We start from the raw sequence: 21,656 nt of genomic DNA on the forward strand, positions 1-21,656 counted from the left end.
CACCAGTGATACAACTCAATTTATTGTTCAGGGGCTCATTTTTCAAAAATAACTGCTTTTGGCTATGCATTTTGCAAAGCATCCATAAAAATAGATAAACATCCTCACAGTCTTCTCAATGGTCCTTCAGAGTCAGTAACTGTTTAATCCAACAGAACTTGCATCCACTTAGGAATATTTTTTTCTTCATTTCTAGCAGGTTTGCTACCAATTTTAAAGCATGAAACTATGGCTGCAGTTTTTAAAAGAAACTGATGCAGATCTATGAGCCTTATTTAGAAGGCATCTTCTTGGGAGCAGAAAGTAGCTTGATCTAAAGGCTGGAAAAGTAAAGTTATATTTTGGCAATATGAAGTCTGTTTTTCTTTACACTTTAAACATACAAGAAAGCTGTTCATTAAATTCAGATGATGGAAAACTTCAATAAATGGTCAATGAAATTAATTCTACCTATTCCAGGAAAAAAAACCCTATAAACCCAAAATAGAAAAACAAATTCTGTAACTGGGAAATAGAGAAGACAGAAAAACACAGGGCCACATTCTACAGACCTTACTGCACACAGTGAAGGAAAACTACACATTGCACAATGCCATCCCTGCTCAGTTGCTCTCACTGTTGCCCTTCTTGCATCAGTTTTCATCCCCCCAGCTCTTGCTACAACACATTCTGCAAGCAGATCTAGACTATAACAAGATAGACAGCAAGTTTCCCAGAGAGCCACAATGCCCATGTAGATCACTTTTATCACCCTGATAACAGACACCAGACACTAATGGAGATCAGTATCAGAAATTTGTGTTCACATGGGTCTTGATGCACTCTCCCCCCAAAAAAAATCTACTAAAAGGAAAAAAGCATGTATAGATGTACAATTTGGTTTTTTCTTCCCAATAAATGTGTTTTATACCTGTCACCTCCATGAGAAAAGTAAGGGTACTGCTTTGTCTTTGCTCACCTATTTTCTGTAGAACTGTACCACCAGATTTAGACACACAAGTGCATCTAAACTACACAGCTTAGCAACAGTTCAAAGGGTTCCAGAAGCTCTTAGATATTTAACCCATAGAGATGTGGCAAAAGGAGTAGCTCAGGCTGCAGTGCAGAATTCCTTACATACAGGGGGACAGACTCATGTCTTTTGGGTCTATGTGATTAGGATTGTGTTAAGCAAGCTACAAAGTGTTACGAAAATGAGTAAGAATAGAATCACAGATTCTTATTATGAATCTTCAAATTAGTTCCATTGCTTTCTCCTCCCCCTCACACCATGCCCTTCAAAGGCCAAATGGTCACTTAAGGCTCATGAACTGGTCAAGAAAGCACCAACAAAGCATATGGAATTCCACCACAGCAGCCCCGCCCTCCCCCCCAAAAAGGTTGTAGCTAAGTAGTCCATTTCAAATAATTGATAAAATAAGGTTTGGTGGGGTTTTTTTTAAACAGGAGGAAGAAAGAGGATGGTAGTACAAGATCTCATCTCAGTGAATGCACACACCCCAGAGAATTTCTCAGTCTTCCTCATATTAGATGACAAGTTTTCATACAGTTTTAGGTGCAAATGAAGATTTTTCTGCAAAAAAAAAGTTCCATACTAGAAGTCTCAAAAAGAAGTCAGACATTAATGAAGTTGCAATTACAATAACAAAAACTATTTTAAATATATATTCCTCAATAATATGCAGGATTTCCTGCACTTGCAGCATTTCAAACAGAATATGCAGCAATTTTACACTGCCTGGATTTGGGTCATGGCTGTAGTGCTAATCAACTAATTTATCTTAAGCTAAAGGATATTATTAAATGTTCTGTCAAACCTAGGCACACAGAAAGAAGCCACACTAGTCATTAAAGACTTTTTTTCAGTTTTGCAATATTAAACAAAAATCAAAACTATTACTATCCTACATGTGCTAATACTGAAGTCAAAGTACATTCATTAATCAGGCAAAGACTGATAAAAGTGAATGTGTGTTCAATTCAAAGAAAGAAGAAAAATAAAAACTTTGCTTTTAATTTAAACCCTTACTTGGCTTCCTTTTGAAGAGAATATAAATGGGACTAATAATCTTGTACCTCCCTGAGGCAAAGAAAAACTAGAAAATTCTATGCACTGCTATTTGTTAGTGTGATTAAATCCTTCACTGCATGTATACTTCTACTGATATTTAATCCAAGTAATAAAATGCAGCTGTACAGAGGCACCAGGAAGAACATCAAACCTTATTACTCCACTGCAAAATACACGCTACTTTTACTAAGCCCATGTATTTGCAGGCATAGTTTGTGCAGCAAATAGTACATGGTGTGGCTTTCTGTCTCTGCAAGAAAAATCAACACTTTTAAAACAAGTTCTTGAATACTCTGTAATAGGCTAATCTAACACTAAGGTAGCATCTAATCCCACAAATGCAGCCTACCTTAGTGATGAAAAAACTATTATGAAGAGACACATTCAAAGGAAGAACAAATTCAACATTTTGAAAGTAGCCAACAGACATTAACCCAAAGGTCACACAGAGCAGAAGGGACCCACCCTCCTTTAAAAGGAAGTGTACCTGGGTCTGTTTGCTTCGTGCAGTTGTGTTCTAATGGGAAACACCATCAGACTTCTGCCTCCTGCTCTCCTTCTACATTCACTCAGAAAATGCAGTCTTTCAAAGCAGATTTTAAATAACGTATTTTAAAAATTCAAGCTTAGCGCTTGAATACGACAATCATGTTAACTGTGACTACTTAAGGTTAATGCTAGAGCTGTATTTGAGATGTTTTCTGACTAAGTGGCTGGTTGTGGCCACCTTTATCTCTGTTTTGCCTCTGTTCTTAAACTGGATTTATTTAGTGCAAATATGTAACAAGCAGGTCCCACTTCCTTCATATGCAATCCTATTTCCCATAAAAACATACACGTTTCCACTATTGAAGAGTTCTCCTATTTCCTCATCAATGAAAAAATGGTGGAAACACCTGGGCATCTGAGACTTCTTTTGTCAGCTTCACTTTTAAGACAATCACTTTATCCAAATGAAGAATGCCTTACTTACTTTTTCCATGAAAAGAACAGAGGAACCTATGAACATTGTACCAGTTTTGGCAGATGGAAAACTGTAGTGTATTTCCTGTTCTCTATGTTCTCTGTAGCTGTAGAGAATTTAAAATCATGCAAAGTTTCAGCCAACAACTGCCATGGTCCAGAGAAGAAGGGGCCTCACTCTACCCAGTATTACATTCAGGCACTGCAGCCCAGCATTTTAACTCCCACTGGCACTACACCAATGCTAAAGGAACAGAAGTAGTGCCATCATCCCCTCTTGCAGTGGATTTATCCTTGAACTTGACCAGTTAAGTGTCACACAATGACACCCAGGTAACCTGGCCTTGCTAAATCATCCTGTAAGTCCACTGAATGTACGGTGTTAAAACAAAAACACAGATTGTGTTAGTTCTCCTAAATGGATGTTCAACTTAATGATTGATTGCATTAAGAAGAGGGGAAAAAACCCACTCAAGAGCCTTATAGTGAGTTTCACATAAATATTATTTCTTTCAGTTTGTGTTAATGCATGAGGAATAAATAAATATTGAAATGTCACTAAAAGTGACTCATTAGCCTTTGCTCTAAAAAGAAAACTTTCCTACCACATACTTAAAGCAATACCTACAAATATTTTTGTCACTGCTTCTGACATAGAAAAGGGGGGGTCGGCACAGGGGAGGAAGTGAAGAGGAAATAAAAAGCAGAATTGTCACTTTTCAATTTGTGCCTCATCTTTTTACATCAAGCAATAGACCAAATTTCTTTTCTCCTGTCCTCCAAGACCAACCCTGACATCCTTCAAACATTCTTACAGTAACTTGCTGCAACTGGGGAGGAAAGGAAGCCAAAAGCTCATCTATTTTGCAACCAGATATAAAATAATATGAACTGTAACTGCTCTGAAGCTCACAAGGCAAGCAGGGTCTGTCAAACAGCCTGAACACAAGCATAGCTGTAGCACAGCATCATTTCAAGAACTCAGAGCTGCAGTCCCCAAGTGTCACCTCCAAACCTAAATGTGGGGGAGTGCAGGGAAGGAAGGTTATGCCATTGTACTATTGGTACAACTTGGACACAGTAGCATCACAAAATAAAACTCCTCGTATAATGCTGTACAAAAGTCTACTAAAAAAAAAAAAGAGAGAGAAGGAAAAAGCTTTATGTTGAACGCAACAGAACATTCTGGTGAGAGACTTACTTCCCTATGTCCCGAAAAGTTCTGGCAAGTCTGACTTGTGCTCAAAAGAGCTCTGAGTAAGGCTTTCAGCACTCCACCACAGAATTAGGCAGGTTTTCAAAGAGCTTTTCAAGGCTAAAACAGAAAGACCACATTCAAGAATCCTCTCCTGTGGCAAACCAAAGTGCTTTATTAAAACAAAGTGCCCTTTTACATTAGTGATCTGTTAGATTAATGACTGCCCTGGCCAAAAGCACTGAGGCTCTACAGCGTGTTGGTATTCCTTCCGTCCTGGAGACCATTATTTTACACAAAATAAAACTGGGAAACAAAGGAAGAGAAGAAAAATAAAGAAAACAACACATCACACCAAATTCCCAAACCAGAAGAACTTGGGAGTTCTACACAGCTTTGTGCTTGCTTCTGAAATTTTGAGCAGGATACATCCAGGTTTACCAATAGCCTTGAAAAAATTCCAGTGCTATCTTGCCAGCCTCCCACATAATTTTAGGAATTAAAGTATCTTAATTATAAGGGAGAGGGTCCTTTGCAATGAGAGCTAACACAAGCCTTGAAATCAGCTGATTGATAGGGTATCACCTAAGTGCAGCTGCTTTGTTACCACAAACATCTGCAAGCATCCTTGTAAACAGTGAAAGGATAACAGGCTGGATAGTTTAAGTAAAGAAAAGATCATAAACTTAAACAAATATGGAGCCAATAATCTTGCTGACATTATTTGCATAACCCCACTTCTGGCAACAACCCCAAATATTTTCCAACTGTGTTACAAAACAAAGAAGTTGTTTCCTATCAGAAGTTGGGTAAAGCATGTCAGAATAGTTTTTCTAGAAACCCAGTCAATTTAGCTTAAAATAACCACACATCTTCTAAATCAGATGTTTTGTTTCTTGAATATGAACATGAATAACAACATAAAATGAGACTACAGCTCAATTATTTTTCTTATCTGCAATAGTTACACCAATGAGCAGCAGTGCTTCCCTTTTCCTATGCAGTGGTGCATATTATTCAATCATTTGTATGGAAAGTGAGAATCAACATTACTCACGACAGGCAAGGAAAGTCCTGTGAACACCTCACCTAACACTGCTGTTGGGAAAGTTCTTCTTTTAGTCCATTTCTAATCCTTCCTCTGATTCAGCTGTTTTGTGAATTCTTTGATTCAACAGGAAATAACACCACCATTAGGGAGCTTAAAGCTGCAGCCTCTGTAAGTCCTCCTGCAGTAACTGCAACATTGTTCTGTGACTACACAGTGCCTTATGCAGAGAAGGGGGTGCCACCCAAACATCTACATTTATAACTGTTGCTTTTCATCTCTATTTTAGTTGGGAATTTCTGCATCCTTCCCCGTTTGGAATGTACTTGAATACCACCCTCAACTTATCAGAGGATGAACAGGATCCCAGAAATATGAATTGCTTACATAGTGCAGATACTTGACACTCACTCCAGAGAACAAGGTTACAGTGTTCTTGTGCAACTCACTCCTTCTGCTGCAGGAGTACCAAAGACCCACGATAAAGGCATCATTGTGCAATGTTCTAGATAAGGGAGCACAGAGAGAGGCCCAAAGACTAAGGTTTAAATAAAAAACTATGTAATGGGAGAATATTATCATGCCAAAGGCATGTACTCCTGTGTATGCCAATTAGTCATAATAATTCAGCACTCCTTACTGGCCATCAATCAAAACACTGAGGCAGACAAATGTTAAAAGATGACTCTTTTATTTATAAACACATAAATAAAAGAATTTTTAATATATTTTATGTAGATATATAATTTCTAATATAAAGAGAAAATAATTACATAAAATATATATCACAAACAGAACATGTAATGCATGTTTAAATATACATAAATTATTATCATAACCATCTTTCTATCATCCTTCTTGTTCTGGACACACACAGCTAGCATATCATAAAGTAAATAATTTGTAAACAATCCAACCTTAATTTCCAGTACAAACATGACAGAATAAATGTGAAGTGCCTAAAAAGGACACATTTGGGGAACTGTGTGTGCATACAAAAAGACTGCAATTCCAACAACATTAATGATAGCAATTTTCCTGCCACAGTTCTCCTGTCAGCTCAAAATTAACCATAGTTTCTGGCCAGTGCCAACATCTTGGTCTACAGAAATTACATCTCTTTAAAAGTAGGTGTCATGTTGCACTAACTTATACAGAGAAGCCACATCAACCTGCCAGGAAAAAGCCCAAATGAAAGAAGATAGATTTGAAGTTCCCTTTATGGAAAAATAAATTTAAAAATAACACCTTTTAAAAAATGTTCAGTAGATGTATCTGAAACGTATGCAAAGAATTTTACAAATTTAACTCTACTATACATTAACTAATTTAAACAGTAAATATTATACAATACCTCTTTGTTAGCAAAGCCCTGTAAAAAGGGACACTACTGAACTTGACTTTAAAACCTGCAAACACAGCTTCTGGATGTGATGAATATATTTTTGGTAAATGCAACCGCCTGCAAAGATGCAGCTTCACTTCTGACTATACAGATTGAAGACTTACTTCATTCAAGTAAATACATGACAGAATAAAATTCAAAAACTGCTTATCTGCCTCTTTGATCTAAAAATAAATTTTAAGTGCAAGGGAGGCAACAACTTACCAGCCCTAAATATCCTAAAAAGTGACCAAAAATAAAGGAAGGATTAGAAAACAAATTTAAATATTAATTTAAAATCCGTTTAAATACAGATGAATTTCAAAAACCTTTCATTTGTGTTCTGATATATTTAAATAGCTGTACTATGAGCAAAAAAAAAAATCCACAGGGTCTGAGAAGCTGCATCATTACATCAATTGAATAAATAAGAAATCCGACATAATAAAATGTGAATATTAAAATAACAAGTAAGTTTCTACTAACATGCCTGCATTTCCCCCATGTGATGCATCAGTTCTGTGCAAAGTATTTGGGTTTATATTTTATTGCTATTCATGCACCCTGTGTATTCAGAGGAGCAGTTTAATTACAGTATTGGTGAGAAACTGGGTCATCCAAGATCTGATTAGTCCTCTGGAGATGCCTCTCCTTCCTTAGCATAGAGGAAGCCCAAGATTATTACATTCCTGAACAACTTAAGCTATAGTTCCATACATACTTCCAGCAAGGGAAAAACACCATTTACCAGAGTCTCACCCACGGATCACTCACCCCCACCCCTGCACTGCCCTCCCTGCATGGCAACAGTGCACCCATGGATGCAGCTACCTAGGCAAGAGCTTAGGGACCCCACCTAATTCCAATCAGCTCCATGAATGCTCCTGTAGCAAGGAAGAATGCAGGAATTCAGGCAGGCAAAGGACACCGCCCCCATTACCAGCATGGGTAACATTTTAAAGAGGTCATGAAGTTTTAAGACCCTGAGTTCAGCCTTGGCTCCTACAGCCCAGATCTTTCTAATGAGACTTCATTCAAAACTTCTTTGTCGAGACCATACAAGTTTCTGTAACCCATTAATTCTGACCTCTGAATCTGTATTTTGAGTCAGAATATTATCTCCAGCTCAGTTGCTGACAGTCTCACCCTGTGCAAGCTGCACTACATAAAGAAGAGATAGAGCAGCAAAGGGGCAGTACCCCAAGAAAACAGATCTGAAAAGTTAAGAAAACACAGAGGAGGAACAGTGAAGCAAGACTGAGTGGCAAGTTCTACTACAAGATTCCAGAGCCAAACAACAACATGTATTTTTCATGCTTCAACATCCCACTATAAAAAAGTTAATAGTGTACTACTACTGATCCAAATTCTCATCTGTCACTACAGTAACAGTGGTAAATTCCCTTGACAGCTTCAATAAAAAAAAGAGAAAATATTAAATAAATACCGATATTATCAATGAAGCAATTTTTAGGGGATCACTAATATACAGTAGTTTACTATTAAAGAGTCTTGTGGGTTTCCTTCTTTTTCACATAGCTGAGTTGCAGGAGGGTTACTATTATTTATCTGTTAAAAATTTTTATAAACATATCAGAAGTCTTTAAAGCAACCTTTTTCAAATCTGTATTATGGCTCTTTATCCCCTGTATTCTGCAATTCTTTATTATTCAGAGCTTCAGCTTTTCATAGAGAATTACTATTTCAAGTTTCAGGAAAAATAACCCAGGAGACACAATAGCTTCTTCTCTATTTCTCAAGTCACAGTATTTATAAAGATTAGAAGACAATTGTGCTGTGAAATCACAACAATTGTGAAAACACTTCACAAACTGTAGCTTCAAACTTGCATTTTATGAATGGCTTTCAGGGTTCATGATTCAAAAATAAAACAAAAACTTAGCGTGTAACAATCTGACACCCTTTACCTATTCATTATTATATATCATAGAAGTATTTTAGTTTACTTCTAAGCTTTCCTTCCCCAGCATGCAGTTGTTTCGGTGAACCAGAATCTAGACTTCTTCCTTTCTCTCATTCAATCTCAGCTCACTGCAAAGAAGTGATGACTACAAAGCCTCTTAAACCAAATCATTCAGCTTTAAAATGATTTGCAACACTTCACCCACAATACATAAAGTGCACAGCCACCTACACTTCAGGTAAAACAAACAAAAAGTCTATTTCCCAGTATTTATGAACAGTTTGACTTGATCCTCAGTTCACTACAGATTCCTTCTGACACACCAGGAGGGGAGATCGGGGTTGAGGGGGGAAAACTGAGCCAGCCCTAACTCACAGACTTTCCTTAGCACAGGAAGCTTTACAGATGCCCAGAACACTTTTCTGAGCTGCAAGCACAGAAATAATATGTAGAATGGTTTGGGGTGGAAAGGACCTTAAGATCATCCAGTTCCACCCCCCTGCCATGGACAGGGACACCTTTCAATAAACCAGGTTGCTCCAAGCCCCATCCAACCTGGCCTTGAGGCAGTCACCACAGCACTGCATCTTTATCTGTTATGGCTGACCTTAACATTTGTTCTAATTCCCAAGTTCATGGTTCATGAACAGGGAAATCGACAGCCAAAAGTATTTCTTTACATACACTACAAGAACACAGAAGGAAAGAAAAAAAAAATCTATTTTTTTAGAAATCTCAAAGCCATAAGGTTCCTCTGTGAACATGAACTAGAAAGCCAGAGCTGTAATGAGAGGTCAAGGTATGTAACCAACCATCAAAGAGAAGCAGCCTTTAATCACACCATTGTGGGCTTGATTTGAACTGGTGAAGCAAAAACTTCCCCCATCATTACCAAGCCACACCAACCATTTGCAGAATGTAAGATTACATTGCACAGCATCTCACAAAACACACAAAATGAGCTCCTACACTCAAGTCAAACAGAAAGCAAACCTGAATTGATGAGAGTGAAGCACAAAGAAGCAGGTGAGCTTCCAACTGCAGCCAGCATTAAGTTTTTTGTGTGTAAGAAACAAAACTAAAAGCAGAAAGACAAAGTCAGGAAATAAATATGCCGTATTGTAAGTTGGCACTGCATCTTATACATTTAAGGGGAAAAAAATTAAGATGTCAGCAGCTTGTTGCAATAATGTGCACTAACATTTAGTTTCACTGCAGTAGCTCAAATAATTTCACTGTACTGACCTTTCCTCAAATGAGAAAAGCACAGGAAAATTCCCAAAAATAAAGAGCTGAGTTTATAATATTAAGAATTTATCATGACACTATACATTTTCTGGCCACTAAATGTTAACATCTGGAGAAAATGCAAATTAAACCAACTCTTTCTGTGGTGGGACATTCTAGGCAGGCTGCATCCACCAGGATTTCTCTGAAAAGTTATCTTTAAATACAAAACAAATCAATAATCGACTTCACTTAGCTACACTTAATACTATTACAAACCCTTTAAGCATATTACCTCAGTGTCCTATAAGGCACACAATCAAAAAGCAGAATTTCAAATACAAATCTGTCTTACACTTATTTATGAAAACAGACATTTATAAAGCTATTCCACAGAAATAAAAGCCTCAGTTTTAACAGATTTTTTGTACTGGCCTACAACAAACTATCACCACAAACAGTGAACTCTGAAATTCTGTCAATGCTCTTCCCCAACACAGGGGAAAATCCAGCACAACAAGGTCCAAACCATGCACTTACACACCTGGTAACTATTTAAAAAGTTAAACAAAAAAGTAGTTCTTTCATTCACTTTCAAAAAAAAAAACCCACCAAAACTGATCATTGGCTTAAAAATAAGCATCTGTGTGCTTCATAAGTACCAGGATATTAGCAGATTTAATTCTACAAGCTATATCAATAAAATAATAAGTTTTATGTAACTGATTTTATATGGTAAACAACAAATATTATATGGTAAAAATTACTTAGTGAATAAAGAGGTATGATCTGCCGGTGAATAAATTTAGGACAGATATTAGAAAACAGATTTTTAATCATTTTAGGACTTAAGAATCTAGCACAGCCCTTCACAAAGAGCAATGAAATATATATTGCATCAAGAACATCACAAGAAAATAATGAGTAGGATTTGATAATGTAGCCTGCACATAACAGCATTCTGGAGTTTTTACTGGCCTTCTGAAGGCTGAGATTACTTCATTTTAGATAGATTTTTGGTTTGAATAATACTAGGTGATGCACAAGTTAGGAATACTAGAGACTCCCACCATTTTTAATACATCTAGCTATTCCAGGTGCCCACAGATTTTGTGGATAAGCTTACATATACAGAACTATGCAAATAAATGCAGCTTCATAAGACATGATATATACCTTATCGACTGAGCTATTTAGAAAAGAGTACATAAAACTAAGGACTGTGCTTATAGTTCAAGTTTCTCTCAAGTAAACCATAAACTAAGAAATTCAACATCAGCCAAATATAAAACATCTAATCTTCTCTAAACCATTTTTTTTTAAGTGGCACTTTGTGTTGTGCCCTTGAAGCCCATCACTTAGCACAGGCTTAAGCATCCACTCTACCACAGGAATGCAGCGTCCTGCATTGAAGAACATCATTTCTCACCACCACAAAAAGTACTGCCAAAACGTTGTCTTGCATTTGAATAAGGGTCTTCATTCTTCCTAATAAACAGCTGAGCCCTCCAGTCTGGAATCAGCTCAAAATCTGACCAAAACCAAGCGTGTTTTGCTCTGCCTGTAAAACCAACATCACCACAGCAGCATCCTGAAGTCACACCTAACACAGCAACTATGAGTCAGTTATTTGTTATGTTTACGACTCTACATAAAGTAATGACATCACATGAAAAGCTCTGTAAAACAAATGAAGATTCATATACAGTGTTTGACAAATCAGGATATTCTGGTACTTGAATAACTGCCTGGAAAATTGTCCTCTATGCAATACAGCAAATAGGTTTAAACATCAGAAAGTAAACAAGTGTGAGCAGCAATATGAAAGAAAGTAGAGACATATCTCTATAAAAACTAAAATAGTTCTGTCTACACTAGCATGAACCCTATAGTTCAGCAATTCTTTCAGTCCTTTTTTTGGTGTAATTTTTCCTCTGCTGCATTTAGCAAGCATGTCCTTCATCATTCTTTTTTATTTCCAGCTGTCAAGAACAATCATTTTTCATTTAGTTTGACAAGAAATTTAACCAACAATTTTCTTTACTCACTTCCTCCCAGAAACTCAAATGGTCTTATTTTACTAACACAGGATATAATTATCCTACAAACAAGATGCTTTTTCTTCAGCACATTCAGTACAATTGTGTTGAAGTTGAGCTACATTACAAATACAGTTCCTGTGCAAATGAAGTTTTATCCTTATTTCTACATGAGGCAAGGCCAAGTAACATTGCTGACAAAAGGTGCATTAGGAAGTCTCACATTTGCAAAACTTATGAGACCTTCAAATACTCAAAAGAGCTCACTAAAAAGAGGTTATCTTACCCATCAGATACGACCTAAACCAAAACTTCCAGTGTCTTTCATCTGTTTTTTTTTCCACCATAACAGATACTAAGTCACAGTTTTCTATGGCTCAGATCATTCCAATACATGCCAAAATTCCTTTGGGATCAAATCTCTATACTGGAATTTGAGTAAGATATTTATTTTTTTCCTATAAAATGAAGTCCATTCATTTTATGTTGGATTTTTACCAGTTATTTTAATTCACTAGGCAGTCACAAATTTTGGAGTTCTTAGCAAACCCAAGGCATTTTCCGCTCAGAGTTACATGTTTTATTTATACTGAATAAAACAAACATCAGCTTGTTACAGAAATCATCTTCTTGAAAATGAGACCAGACTACAAACAGAGAAGTCTCACAGAGCACACATCGATCAAAAGTTTGCAGATTACAAATGGCATCTGCCAAATCTCAGTTTTATTCAGTTATTTTTACAGGACTGAAGACATAAAACTCAGTATGAATGTTTTTGAGGAATAACCACCTCCCAAAACCTTCTACAGAAGTACAGTTCTTTTAAACTGCAAACTAAGGGGGGCAACAGGGGGAGCTTCTGAAGGAAAGAGATCTACTTACTCATGACTGGAAACTTCTTTGTATATAATCCAAGACAGGTCTTGAAGCAAGGTATTTTGTTGGAGAAGGTTTCTCAGAGGTATACATGTCCTGAAGGTGGGAGAAAAATAAAAATACAAATAATTTTTTCAACTTCAAATCACTGGAATGTATGTTTACATATAAACAGTCTTTCCTACTATCTTTTCATCCTCTTTGTTAAAGAAGGAACACAAAGATGTGTTTGCTATGACTGAGGAGCTTTACTGCTTATGGATATATTTTGCAGTTTATTGACTCAAAATGTGCATCTTCTTCTAACGATCACATTATAAACTTGTGTGTTTATGTGCCACAAAAAATGTGCAATAAAAAATAATGTTTGTTATCTCTTGGGAACAGTGAAAAACTTAGTAAGTACAAGACTACAATATGGGTATAGTACCTGAAAATTCCAAAGTAATGTTTTCCTTCAACAATCTCAGCTAGCAAGAGGATGCAGAAAAACACTCTTTAAAACACAAGAAATGCAATTGAGATTACTAAACAAGCACAGGTTGGCATGGACATCCAACACTTCCTCCTCAGAAAAAAACTTGAAAAAGTTACCCTTTCCAGCAACTATAAACCTACAGTTCCATCTCTTCCTCATAGATTTCAAAAAAGGATACCCAAGCGGGGCAGATATGGATTCACTAACAATATGCCTGGCCCTCCCTAAAGACAAATATAGAGGACTTAATCTCCAACAATGACAGCACAGCAAGTACATTTTGAAAAATTTATTATATAATCTCCCTCCTGCTGCTAAAAGCAAGTTTATACAAGTCTGATAGAACAGTTAAACAAAAGCAACTTCACCTCACAGCTGAGATGAAAAGAAGAAATCCAACATATCTACTAAGCTTTGACCAGTTTTCATCTAATACCTGCACAAATAGAGACTATCTGTAAATTAAGGAATATTATGTGATAAATTTCCATTTTTCAAAACCAATTAGAACCTGCTGAACCACACCACCTGTGCTAATCCAGCCAGATAATATCTTGTGCTGACTCAGATTTCAAGTCTCAACTCTCCTGATCCTGCTTAAAAAACAGCAAAGCAAAATGCAAAAAGACATGAGAAGAGATGCAACTTTTCCTAAATTATTACTTCACATAACATTCACAGATCTACAGCACATGGCAAAGTAGTACAGGAACAACCACAGGACAGCACAAGAACATTCCTTTATCAACTGCTAAAACAATTTAAAAAAAAAAACATAAACATCAAAACCACACACACCACGAAAAAAAAGAAATCCAGCTGCCAAAAGGAAGCCTTTGGTAAAGCTGTGGACTGAAAATTACAACCAACTTTTTTGTACTGAAAAAGTAAAACAGGGAAGAGACACAGTAGAGGACGAAAATAGCTGAAAAAAATCCACACACAAACATTCTAAACGAGCAGAGATGAACACAAAGCCATGAGCTGCAACAATCAGTGAAGAAGAACAGTTTAACTGCAGGTCCTGTCAACTTTCCAGGAACGTCTGCTAAATTAAATATTTAAGCACACACAGCCAAATCAAAAATGAAGTGTCTGTTAAAACATATCATTAGAACTGCAGCCTTGTCAGCTTCCTCTTGATTACTGGTGTCAAAATTAGTACATATAACTTTCATGACATTTAATTATTTACTGGGCTAATAACACCTATTATGTTAAGAATATCAACTGGATCAAACAGAGAGACCTCAAACCAGGTCCAAAGCACTTTTGACCACAGCTTCACACTACCTTTGGGCCCAAATTCTTCTTGAATCTTATGCATAATCAACTGGAAGACCAGAGTCTCCCATTCAACTTGATTTTCCAAAGGCATTATCTCACCTTAGTTTTGTAAATATGAACTAACAATACTTTACCTCTGAGACATCGTGTTACATGACATTTTGAGTCTATGTACAGGAAAAGGCTGTTCATTAGGAAAAAACAAAACAGCAGCTCTGAAAACCACTTAAGGCTAATAATAGCTTAATTATGCACCCTCGTCGCTTATAAAAACCTTGTCACGTAACACTGAGGAAATGAGATGGGGATGATAGAGAAGCTCTGTTCCACCTAAACGTGTGAAAAGTGAATGTTCCAGTGCACCACAGCAACCTGACCTCCAACTCCCAGCCATAAAGTGCTACTCCTGTATTGCCTTCAGTGTCCAAATATTTTGTTTAGCCATTGCTAGCATCTGTTTACCAAACAATGCAGACTTCTGGTAAATTCAGTCGTTGTTCTTTGAAATAACCCTACGTGTGTGTTTTATGTCATTTCCCTTGTAAATAACGTTTTTAAAAAGCGCAAAGTTTTGTCTTTCATCTGTAATTTTGATTATAGCAATAGCAAGCAGTATTGAAAGTCAACACTACCAAATATCAGACACTCCCTGCGATCTATTGCATTGCAATACCAACACTTTTTCCTAGGGATGTGTGTTAGAAACCAAACTGTTTCCACTTTGTTTTCTCAGCCAACCTGGTTTATTTCAATGCTTGCAGGGTTCTCTCCTGTACAGAAACACTACCAAATACTACAAAACAGAAAGAAAGAGTAAATTACTTGTTGAGTGTCTTTCTGAAAGACACCATCTTGGAAAAACTTTTAATTCAAAACAGTGCCTGACACCCTCTCTGCTTTCCCTTGCAATCAACAAGGCTATAATAAAAAAAAAAACCCAACCACCAACCCACCCACACATACCTTTGATCTTTGTCTTTTCCTGAAGAGCTAACCCTTGTATTCCATCCCATGTTTCCTCTACTGACACAACTACTCACTCTTGGGTGTTTCACCTTCAGTAGCTGTGAAACTACTGGCATTTCAGCTGAGACTTGAAAGGAATACCTCCAGTGAGTGAAGCTCTTTGCAACTTCAAATTCACACATGCTCATAATATATTCAACTACCTGTTTCCATAGCTGGTGCCAGGTCTCTTTTTTTACCCAATACTCTGTTTCAGGATAATGAGCAGGAGCCAGATTGCAAGCAAATTACAGCATATTGTAACTCTATGTAGTATGACTCTACCCAGAGAAAAGATTTTCCTTTAAGTTGGCAATTAAAGGCTCACGTCTAGCCTCTGTATGTGTTATTGTAGTATCTGTTTAACTTAGATGCTAAGGAGTTAACATTAAGAATTTATACCCTCAGTTCCCCAGAACCAGGAATCACAGAAGGAGCATGCAACTGCACTGCTTAAATACACAAAGACAAAACAGTCTAAAGACAGCCTGCCTTCCACAAATCAGTATTTTAGTGTCATTTACCGTCTTCTTTAAACCAAACGTTATGGCCCCTCACAGAAAACAGAGATTTCAGAAGCACTATGTTTTAGAGTTGCACAGATAGCTGGCTGGCAAAACACTAAGTCTGGAATTGGTGGTTTCTGTGCTGTATAATCAGAGGGCAGAGGAACAGCTGGTTAAAAGGCAGTTCTACTAACTACTTATTTTACACTGCATCTCAGCTGAATTAACTTTAAAGTTATAATCAGAAACAACAAAAGTATAAAAGGAGCAAAACTAAGTCACTTCAGAGCACAGCTATTAAAAAGAACATAACAAAACCCCCTAATATAGCACCAAGCTTCTGAGCATCCCAGCTCAGCAAAATGCCCGAGAGAGCACAAATGCACAATTCAGAACAAAGTGAAATTGCCACTGTTTCAGAACCTACACAGAATCACTGACTGGCCACAGATGAGGAAGCACATGGAAGTACAAATGAAACAAGCCCAACGACACACCCTCCTTTGTTCATAGCAGGAATATTTACACTACAAAGCGTTGAGGCAAATCGCCTTTAGTTTCAGGCACTGCTGATTGGCCGCTGCGTTTAATACACACACGCCTGGCAGAGTTGGAGTTTCGACTGTCACACAGCAGCTCTAGATTGCAGGGCACGCAGCAAGCTAGAAAACCATAGAAAACAATTATTTAATATAATTATCCTAACTGAAATGATCCTCCACAAGATACATTTGTTGTGAACAGGGCAGATGTGGATTTGTTTTCACTCCACTGTAATTCAGTGAAAGCTGAAAACCAGCTCCCCTCACAGCCAGCTTTCAGTGCAGCTGCCTCCTCCAAGCAGCAAACGGCACAAAGAAAGTTATTCTAGAGCATATACGGGTGAACAACTGGTAAAGGAGTTTGGAGACAGTGACTTTTAAGTCACCACTTGACTCTCGTTCACTGGCAGTTCAGTGGCTTCGGTGTTTCTCTACAGGCAGCCATCCACGCCACAGAAAGAACCTGAAACACCTGATAATAACTGTCTCTTTGCTGGCAGTCCCAGCGGAGACGGAGAAGTGGGAGAGGGCCATGGAGACCCAGGGCTGAGCACAGCCTGGAGGATGCCCTCTGCCCCAGCCCACCGCTGCCAGCCTGGCACTTCCCACCACATACCTGAAGTATTACCAAAAGCAGAGGCGGGAGCAGGTACAGAGAGAGCAGCGATGCGAAAAAGTCACATTAAAGGGTTCAGCCATCGAAATCCTCCCTACTCCCGACTAGGGCGGCACTGCTGCCTCCCACGTGGACAGAAAAGGGGGGCCCCAAGGAGGCCCCAAGTGTCCGACCTACAGCCGTGACTCCCTCAAGCCCACACACACACACACAGGCTCCCCCAGCCCCACTCTGACTGCGGCCCCTCACGCCGCCAAACCTCACTGCAACCATACAATGGGACCAAGGGCATCTCCACAGGGCTTCCCCCGGGGTCCCCCAGCACTCTCGGCCCCCCCGCGTCCCGCACCCTCCGCAGCCCCCCACGCGCCGACCCCTCCCCAGCAGAAAGAGCAGGGGACCTCCAAAAACGCACGCACCCCTCCGCTGGGAATGGAACAATCCAAGCACCCCAGCACCCTGCGGGAGCCGGCTCCCGCCACTTCCACCTCCCCGGCCCAGCGAGGGGTGCGCACCCCCCCCCCCCCCGGGGGAGGATGGTAGTGCCCGCCTCCCCGCAGCCCGGAGGCACCCGCCCGCTTCAATGGAGGCTCCGGCACGGCACCTCCACACACACCCGCGGCCCCCCGCGCACCCCCGCAATGGACGGGTCCAGCCGGCCACCCCGGGGCCACACAACGGCCGGAGCAAAGTCCCGGCTTGCCCCTACCTTTGCTCGGCTTCCTCCTCTTCCCGGGGCCTCCTCCCTCCCTCCGCCGCCTTCCCCAGCGGCGCGTCCCTACTCGCTGCCCCGGGACTGGCGGCCTCCGACCAGGAAGTGCCCCGATGTGACACCGCCGCTATGGAAACCCTCCCCGTCCCCGCCCCTCCCACAGGGCTGACCCATCGCCGCCGCCATCTTGGGCTCGGGACGAGGTGGCTGGCCGGGGCTGCGAGCTCCTGTGGGGAAAAAGGGGGGAAAAACACAAAACACGCCTCGTGTCGCTGAGAAACTCTTTGGCTGTGCTGCATGAGCTACCAAGGTCCTCGGTATGGACACCCATTCTCCTGTGTCCAGTTCTGGGCTCCTCAGTATGACACCAAAAACATCGGGAGAAATCAAACTCGCAAACTTTTACTTTATAGCACTGGGGGGCAGGCATTACTTTATTCCCAGCTAGAGTGCATAGCAGATAACTCCAGCCACAAGCACTCCATTTCCAAAACTTTTCACTCACACATTTTTAGCAAACAAGTTAACATTTGTTGCTTCTAAATTGCATAATTCTCTTCATTAATTACTATTCTATTACTTATTGGTTTCTTGCCCCTCGTGCTAGTTAGTCCACATTTTTCAGCCCTTTTATCAGTTTTTCCCCAGTAGAGTCAACAGTGCTCAGACTGTAATGTCTTTGCTAGTGTCTTCTGGTTACTCCAGTATGTCCTTGGAAGGCCATAAATTTTGGATCCTTGGTGTTCTTTGGATCCTTTCCTTTGTTTATTGAAGGTTATCAGGGCTAGTTTAGCAATACGTAAAGTTTTGATGATCTAACAATAAGTCTGCCAAAAGAAACTTAGTGACGTGCTGGCAAAAGCGGAAAATGACACTGCTTAAGACCAATACACTGCTTTTGATTGATTAAAACAATTACTAAGAAAAAATTAATTAGGAAAGTGATATAATTTCCACAAATTCCTCCCTTTGGAAGGGATTTTAATTATTTCTTTCAAGATTATTTCCACTTAAATCCTTGAGTATTTGGCAAGACTTATCGCGGTCAACAGTGTGGCACTGGATGGTAATGAAACCAAGTAACTGGGATCCCTGTCCTGGGATGCAGATGTTGGCCCGAGGATCAGGAAAAGAACAGGAACTCTCAGCCTCTGGAGGCTGGAGGTATGAGGGAAAGATACCTTTGCAAGGAAGACTTTTCAGGGCACCAAGACAAGTGGAACACCATGGAGGAAAGTACCCAGTGCCTGAGAGAATTAGCTGTGCTGGAGATAATCTTTTCAGATAACAAGTGATTCTCTAATAATCCAGACAGCGTCCAGTGTAGACAAAACATGTGGTCATGTGCCAAGTCATTAGGAATTTTGGCATGGAAGAAGGGAGAAAAAAAAGTGGGCATTCTGGTTTGGCAGACTCCAGATACATGAAGAAACTATCTCCGCCCCATTGTGGGCCTACATCTCACCCATGGAAAGACTGACAGAGGATTTCTGGAATTTAAAAAAGGAAATTAAAGAGGGCCACCAGAAACTTTTAGAAGAGCTTAAAGAGGACATTTTCCATGCCCTATCCGGTACAGACCAGAGTCTCTGCTATTAGGAGCAGGCTCCTGCTCGAGAGAGAGGGGACATTCCATGAGGTAACCTGTGGTTTTACCTGCGTGGAGAAGACATGAGGAGCTGGGACAGAAAACCCACCTGTGGCCTAGCTGCATGGGTATGTGAGTTGAGAGGAGGAATGACTACCACAGGAAGCTCTTAGAGGATAAATGCCACGCCAGTTTCCTGTGAACAAGCCCCCAGGCACAAGAGAAGGGACGGTGTTATGTCCAAAACTCTCCAGGCCAGGAGGGACAGGGATCATTCACGTAGCCAACAGATTGTCCTCAATGTCCAACACATAGCCGTTGTCTAAGAACATCAGGAACCTGGAAAACAAGCAGGATTTAGACATGGAGTTGAACAGAACACAGCTTCACATCGCAGAATGGAAATGGAGAACCTCCCCTGTTCCTCCTGGAGTAGGGGACATCCCAGTCCTGAATGAGGACAGGATGATGATCCCAAACTCTCTCTGTGCTCCCCAAGGCAAGAGAGAGGCTGCCCAAATGCTTCCCAGCAGCACGGTCACAGACAGGCCCTTTTCCCTATGCTCCAAATTCCCTCCGTGCCCCAGCCAAGGGAAGTAAAGGAAAACATTTAATTGTTCCTTCTTTCTACAAGAAAAGTTATTTTTAGAGTCTTTGGGACAACACAGCAGGACAACTTCATGACTTGAACATGAAGAGCTGCACACAACTCCAGGGCGACACCTGCAGCCAGGTGAGAGGAGGAGAGTCCCTGATACCTGTGGGGAGCAGAGAGCTCCAAGGGGTACCAGGAGCTCTGAGGTGGCATCCCACAAGCTGGATAAGACACCCACTTAGTGCCACGTGCCTCTGAGTAACAACTCCAGGCCCTGGAGCTGTACAAAAGGTGAAGAACAAGGGATCAACATTACAACCAGGAGTAAATTTGCAATATGAGTAGTAAATTCCTCTCATTTTCATTTATTAAACACAGATCAGATAGCACAATTTACAGCAGCTCCAGAGTGATTAAATCCTTTATCAGTCTCTTCAGGAAGACCACAAGCCTTTATTTTAATAGACCAGAGCAGCTCTGTGACTTCTTTATTCCCAAAAAAGCTGCTCCAAAACTTCAATATTTTATAAGCTTAAATGCACTTATCTGCTATACCACCTGCTGGGTTTGCTTTTGTTTATTTTCCCCAAAATGAAAGTGGTGGGTTTCAGGTGTTACTTCCAGCCCATCCCTTGCCTGATCATGTCATCGACATTTCCAGGAGCTTTGCAGAACTGATGATTTAGGCAGAGGTTTGCCTGCACTTACATGGGAACATCAGCCCCATGGAGACACTGCATTACATAGGAAGGGCTGTGTTAAAAGCAGGAGTCGGGTGGGACTTGGAGCAGGAGGGTTTGCCCTTTGCTTCACTATTTCTGGCTGCCTAAAGGACTGTTTTCCTTTCAGTTGGGATTGTTCGCTTGCCCTCGGCCAGTCCCATTGTCCACAAGCTCTGTTGGTTTGTTGAGGTTCAGGTTTCACCCATTCAGGCCTCTCTTCCTGCTTTTGGTGGCTCCTGCCATGGGAATCAGACTTGAATGTGTGCAGTGCTTGCTGCCTGATGAAAGGGGCTATTTCTGTCCCCTCGTCTGTCAAGACAGATTTTCTTCATTCTCCTTCCTTTTTTCCCAAATTTTCTGTCTCCTCTAGCATTTTCTTGCTTTTCCCATTCACCTCCTTCTGTCTTATTCTGTTATTTCAATATTCTCTCATTTCCTTCTCTCTCTCCTTTTATATGTTGATTTATCTTTCAGTATTCTTTATCTATGAAAACTACACACAGAACAACATTTAATACACTTACACAGTACAAAACCTCTTTTTTTAAAGGTCTTAATACCAAGTAGTTTTTCAGTGAACTGAAAAATATCACAACACCAAAAATGTGTCACTTACCTGTATATCCCATGTCATAAAACTTCCCAGATATCCTTTTCTACCTTGAGTACACAGACAATGCACGATTGGCTGTCCACGGCAAATGCAAAATCCAGAAAGCCTGGCTGAAGAAGGCACGTGTGGCTGTATCTAAACTGGAGCACGGGATGGGCTTTAGAACATGAATCGGGATATTTTTCTGAACCTGGGCTTTAGATTCTTGTGAACAGGATTTCATTCTGCTCCCACAGCAGGATGCAAAGGGATTTGGTGAAAG

General features: G+C 39.9%; 1 protein-coding gene across 4 annotated transcripts in view; it reads right to left on the minus strand.

The window, feature by feature from the left end:
* USP6NL (USP6 N-terminal like) overlaps positions 1–17,962 on the minus strand; it is a 112,500-nt gene extending 94,538 nt beyond the window's left edge. The window contains exons 1-2 of one of the 4 annotated variants that reach the window (XM_069034750.1): positions 17,874–17,962; positions 12,737–12,826 (exon numbers count right to left, since the gene is read on the minus strand). In XM_069034750.1, the coding sequence (XP_068890851.1) occupies positions 12,737–12,740 (4 nt within the window). In that variant the 5' untranslated portion in view covers positions 12,741–12,826; positions 17,874–17,962. Of the gene's footprint in view, positions 1–12,736; positions 12,827–16,532; positions 16,649–17,164; positions 17,185–17,798; positions 17,818–17,873 lie in introns of those variants that run through there. The other 3 variants (XM_069034770.1, XM_069034776.1, XM_069034761.1) reach the window with 3 other exon arrangements.
* Positions 17,963–21,656: the final 3,694 nt, after the last annotated feature.

Source organism: Aphelocoma coerulescens, chromosome 1A (genome assembly GCF_041296385.1).
Source record: "Aphelocoma coerulescens isolate FSJ_1873_10779 chromosome 1A, UR_Acoe_1.0, whole genome shotgun sequence".
Classification (NCBI taxonomy): Eukaryota; Metazoa; Chordata; class Aves; order Passeriformes; family Corvidae; genus Aphelocoma; species Aphelocoma coerulescens.